The sequence below is a fragment of the Haliotis rubra genome, unplaced genomic scaffold (assembly GCF_003918875.1).
Source record: "Haliotis rubra isolate DU_JTF1 unplaced genomic scaffold, ASM391887v1 Scf453, whole genome shotgun sequence".
NCBI lineage: Eukaryota > Metazoa > Mollusca > Gastropoda > Lepetellida > Haliotidae > Haliotis > Haliotis rubra.
This window is the reverse complement of record NW_025767139.1, coordinates 363772-368830: the sequence shown is the minus strand read 5'-3', so window position 1 is coordinate 368830 and position 5059 is coordinate 363772. Positions and strand designations below refer to the sequence as shown.

Sequence of the window (5059 nt, the reverse complement as noted above, 5' to 3'; positions counted from 1 at the left end):
CCATGAATAAGCGCATACTGTTCATATGTAAATTATCTGTATGTTCTCTATGCCACAACATGTGATTTATGAGAATAAACTTCCTCTTCTTCGTGAATGATATACATGGGTTGCTGGTCAATTTTAACCCAGATCTTCATGGGCACATCGCTGTACAACCTAAGATGGAAATCTGCTTGATGAATTACCACAAGCTTTTACCAAATGTGTGTCTTTATCAGAGATACTTTTTGAGGGGGTACAAGTGAGTGAGTGAGTATGTTTTTACGCCACTTTTAGCAGTATTCCAGCAATATCACGGCGGGTGACACCAAAAATGAGCTTCACACATTGTGCCCATGTGAAGAATTGAACCCGGGTCTTCGGCGTGACGAGTGAAGGCTTTAACCACTAGGCTACCCCACCACCCCTTTGGGGTACAAAGTGACCTAGCATTCATTTTAACAGTGGTTGCTAAAGACCGATTCTAAATCAGCATCATATCACGTCCGTGAATTTTGGAATATTTTAAAATCCGTTAAGAGCTTAATTAATGCAGCTCTCTCATATATGAACGTTTTCAGTTTACTCCGATCTTTTATTATGCACCAGATCTATTATTTGTAGGTCTTAGTAAATAGTATCTCTCAGTGCCACAGGAACCTGTACATCTACATCTATGAAAATATTTAAATCAACAGAAACTATTCTTGAAGAAGATTTTATCTAAAGAAGTTTTCCAACAACGATTGCTACAGATGTCACGTGACCACCGTTTCCCTCAAATGTCATGCTCACTGTATTTGATGTGTTGACCTGTGATTGAGGGACATTAAACACCCACACGTTCCATTTTGTTTTCCCGTCAATCTTCATGGCATCAAACAGCATGTAGCTTGAAGACAACGTGTGGCCATTGACCACAACTGACTTGGGTTTTGCATTGGCATTCTTGTCTCGGCTAACTCCCACTCTAAGATGGGCAGTGTGATATCCAGAGCTGGGTAGATGGATGGTGGTCTGCGCATGTCCGTTGCTTATAGGGATTAGCATGTTCTTGCCATAGTATGTGTTCTCGTTGTCCGTGCGTATTCCGCCAAAGGTGTAGTTGGTATTGAACTTGTAGAAGCATGTTGACGATCCAGGTAGACCAACGGTGCCATGAAGCTTAGACCTGTCGAAATGGTAGTTGGAATGAATAGCTGGGTTATCATTTTCGAACAGAACGCATGTTTTTTCGCCTGTAGTAGGGTTAAGCCAGTTGTTGGGAAAGTCCAGTTTTACATTTTGCCATTTACTGCCATAGTTGTGGAGTAGAACCACCATCTCTTTGGTGCGAGGATTTGCTAGGGCAAGAGGTGAAACAATTCTCTCCTGTCCATTGTATTGACTGGAGACTCGGAGAAACTTTTGATCATTGATGAAGTTTTTCCAAAACGTGAAGAATTTCGTATTTTGAAGAGGATGCCCATCCTTGGTAAACAACGAATTTCGGAGGGTAGTATGGCCCGGGTATTGTTCGTTTGAAAGGAGAAATACTGTAACTCGATCGATGAACTCTCTTAGGTTAAGGAAAGTAAACATGAAGCCATTTTCTTGGTAAATTGTTTCAAAGTCAGTCATTCCATTTTCAAAATTTGGGCCAAATGATTTCAGGTTACCTAGACCTAATCCAAATTCAGTGTTCACTAACTGAATGTTCTTTCCTTTCTTGATATGGGAGTAATTCTCCACCATGTCAAGAGAAGAAACCAGACGGGCTTCGTTGATTCCAGAGTAGTTGTGACTTCCACCTGATATAAGCAGATAGTTGTAGGAATGGAAAGAGAAAAAGTCCAAGTGATCCAGAGACATGTCCAGAAAGTTTGCAGTTTTGTTCCACCTGCTGAAGTTATTTTCATCTGCTTGCCTTAAGGCCATACTGGTGTACGACGGTCCGGCAACTTTCATTCCAAATCTTGATTTCAGTTTGTCGGCGACGGCCCTGTGGAAGTTTATATTCGTTTGTGGGTCAATTGTATCTTCGTACCAATCAGGTTCATTGATGACTTCAAATATGTGAGGTATGCGGCCTCCTGTGTAGTCCTTGGCACTCTGAACCATCAGCGATACAAACTCTGATGCAGCGTCAACGTTGTTTGGGAATCCGCCATGATGATTAGACTTATCTATCCAGGCGGGCCATTCCCTAGCTGTATGAGAGGAACATATGCAGTAATAGAAAATGTACGTCAAGCATTATCACCGCACGTTGGACTACTTCATGGTTAAATGAGTGTATGTGAATAGTTAGATTCTAGACTCTTTGGCGAAAGAACAGATCATGGGCACTCTACTGCGAACTGATTAGACCAATGGAACAAAATGAAACCTGAAACGTTCAGTTTAGCCTTCGACACTGGACACCCGTTCCATCACGGCTTTGTCCTGAGTTTTTTGTATGAGTATATCACGCTATTTATATACCTGTTTAAAGTATTTAATGACATTACATACCTCGTATGTTCCAGACCATGTCTGAGATGTTATTCCCATAGTTAGCCAGTTGTTCCATGTAATATGTGAATAACTTTGACTGGAGTGCATGGTCCTGGAGATAGGTGGGGTCTGGGTAACCATGGTGACTATGACTTTGGGGCCACTGAGTAAAAAATAACAGTGAATGGTTATGTAAATTCTGTCAAAATGACTTCAAATGAACAAGAATGTTCTCAGGACTAAACATTTGCTTTAAAAAAAATAATTTGAGATGAACAAATATGTTATCAAGCAATGATAAATTTGTAGCTGAACTTCAGTTATTCCCTGTATATGTTATACTAAATAACACTGTTTTTAGAAATCAACGGCCAATAAGTAGATATTTTTCTTAACACGTAGGACCTGCAGATTTTCCAGTTACGTTATCAACAACAAGCAGTAGTTTATAGTTTTATTCTTAAAAAGTATTGTGTTGGCATGAGTAGTGAGAAGACTATGTTCCAACTCCTACACCATAGTCATGTGATTCATTGTTTGTGGTTAAGTTTTTATTGCTTGCTCGGTTTCCCCTTTACAGATTGGTTGGTTTGTTGCTTAAGGCCGCAATCAGCAATATTCCAGCTAAAAGGTGACGGTGTGTAAATAATCGAGTCTGGACCAGACAACCCAGTGCTGAATAGCATGAGCATGTATCTACACAAGTGGGAAATGATGACATATGTCAACCAAGTCAGCGAGTCTGACCACTCGATCCCGTTAGTCGCCTCATACGACAAGCATGGGTTACTGAAGACCAATTCTAATCCGGATCTTCATGGGTCCATCTTGTGTTGAAATATAGAGTTTAACAGTTTGATTACATTGAACGAAATGTGCCGAGAGCTTATAACTTCCATGCTCCCACTGCCTGACTCCCATTATATACTGTGAATAAGAAGTTAAGCGCCACCCAGTATATTTTGCCAATATCTCATAGGATATCTTTCAGAAAAACCCCAACTATCATAACTTGGTTTAGTACTTTTAGTTTAAAAACAAGACCATTATGGAAATTATATTTTACTTTAAACAGGATATATGCGCTTTTGGAAAACATGCATTTTGTTTTTCTCAAATTAAAAGGTTACCTTCTTTTGAAAAGTGAAAATCAGAAATGACTGTTATATGGTCACATGATTGTCATATTTGACACATGATTGTCATATTTGACAAGTGGAACCTAAGTTTAATAGTGTTGTATAAGCAGAATAGGTATAGTTATTTTGCATTAAAAATCAGTGCCATCATATCTTTAACAATATTTCCTGTCATTGTAAATACAAATGATTATGATATCTCTAAATCAGTTACCAGATGAACCTTCTCTAAATATGGATTAGTCCTCCCGATTATTTTAGCCTAACATTTCCACAGCTTCACGTCTTAATTTTGAAATAGGCTTGCACTTAACTTTTTATTCTCGGTATATGATAAGTAGGAATCTGACAAATAACAATATTTCCTCCAAAACATGTATTCTACAGAATTACTAGACCATTGAGATTTGTGAGTTGGGTTTTTCGTCACTTTAAGGAATATTTCAGCAACACAAAAATTGGCTTTACACAATGTACCTATGTTGGGATTCGAACCCTGGTCTTCAGCGTTACGAGCGAATGCTTTAGCCACTGGACTACCCCACCGCCCAACTAGACCATCGAAATCAAGACGGAATAATTTCTTAAAATCTTGTCTACCTATATGATGAGTTAGTGAGTTACTATTTATTGTCACATTGGCAATATTTCAGTCATATCGTGAGAACAATTAATTATCATATTATAGCTCAATACAATAACAAATTAGAAGCCTGTTGCCGAAGAACAGTAAAGCTTGTACTGTATCACAGAGATTTAAGTAAAACTAGCATGTTATCATTTAACGATATTATTATAGAGAGCAACACAATATAAACAGGCTACATATTGTCAACAACTGAAGGTAAATCACTTTATGAGAGACCATGGCGACTTACAGTACATTTGCTTCCTGCATGGACACATATATGATGATGTTAACCTCATACGTACGTTTGGAAAAAGCTTTACGTCTCTGTTCACCCAACGCCCGGCAGCGGTTCCAATAGCCTTACACTTTGGAATTAGGTTCAAGTGGGTGAGACCATTCATTTTGTTCCATCGTTCAACTTCATAATGGACACGTCCACCCTGGGAAAGCCACTCGTTGTAGATTGTGACGGTTGTGTCAGAGAACGCCGATCCCCACAGAAACAAGGCGCACAGAACCTGTAGCAACATTCTGCTGTGGTATTTTGATCATTCTGTTGACTAACATGAGCTTATAAATACTTGATTGAAGGTTGTAATCTACACGTGAAAGCAGCATGTGCCATTCGTAAGGTAGACAATAGAACGTAAACACGATAAGAGTAAACAAAGTAAGCAGGTAACTCACTGTACAAATTAAAGTGACAGGACAGTCTCTAGACATTTAGTTTGTTTCAACTTCTAGATGTAAAGGAGCAGTGGGGTAGCCCAGTGGAGAAAGCATTCGCTCGTTACGCCAAAGTCTCGGGTTTGATTTCCTACATGAATAGAGA

The 5059-nt window shown here is 39.2% G+C and overlaps 1 protein-coding gene across 1 annotated transcript; it reads right to left on the bottom strand.

Moving 5' to 3' along the window:
* Window positions 1-684: 684 nt before the first annotated feature.
* LOC124289977 lies at window positions 685-4756 on the bottom strand. Its single transcript, XM_046726639.1, has 3 exons — window positions 4530-4756; window positions 2476-2620; window positions 685-2171 (listed from the first exon to the last, which is right to left on the bottom strand). The coding sequence occupies exons 1-3, from the start codon at window positions 4626-4628 to the stop codon at window positions 706-708; spliced, it is 1710 nt and encodes a 569-aa protein (XP_046582595.1). The 5' UTR covers window positions 4629-4756; the 3' UTR covers window positions 685-705.
* Window positions 4757-5059: the final 303 nt, after the last annotated feature.

Bases quoted from the DNA above. Each gene is read 5' to 3' on its own strand.
- LOC124289977 (XM_046726639.1), bottom strand. From the start codon at position 4,628: ATGAATGGTCTCACCCACTTGAACCTAATTCCAAAGTGTAAGGCTATT. The intron at 2,621-4,529 runs GTACGTATGAGG...TTTTTTACTCAG, and splicing joins ACGTAAAGCTTTTTCCAAAC to TGGCCCCAAAGTCATAGTCA. The intron at 2,172-2,475 runs GTATGTAATGTC...CCTCTCATACAG, and splicing joins CATGGTCTGGAACATACGAG to CTAGGGAATGGCCCGCCTGG.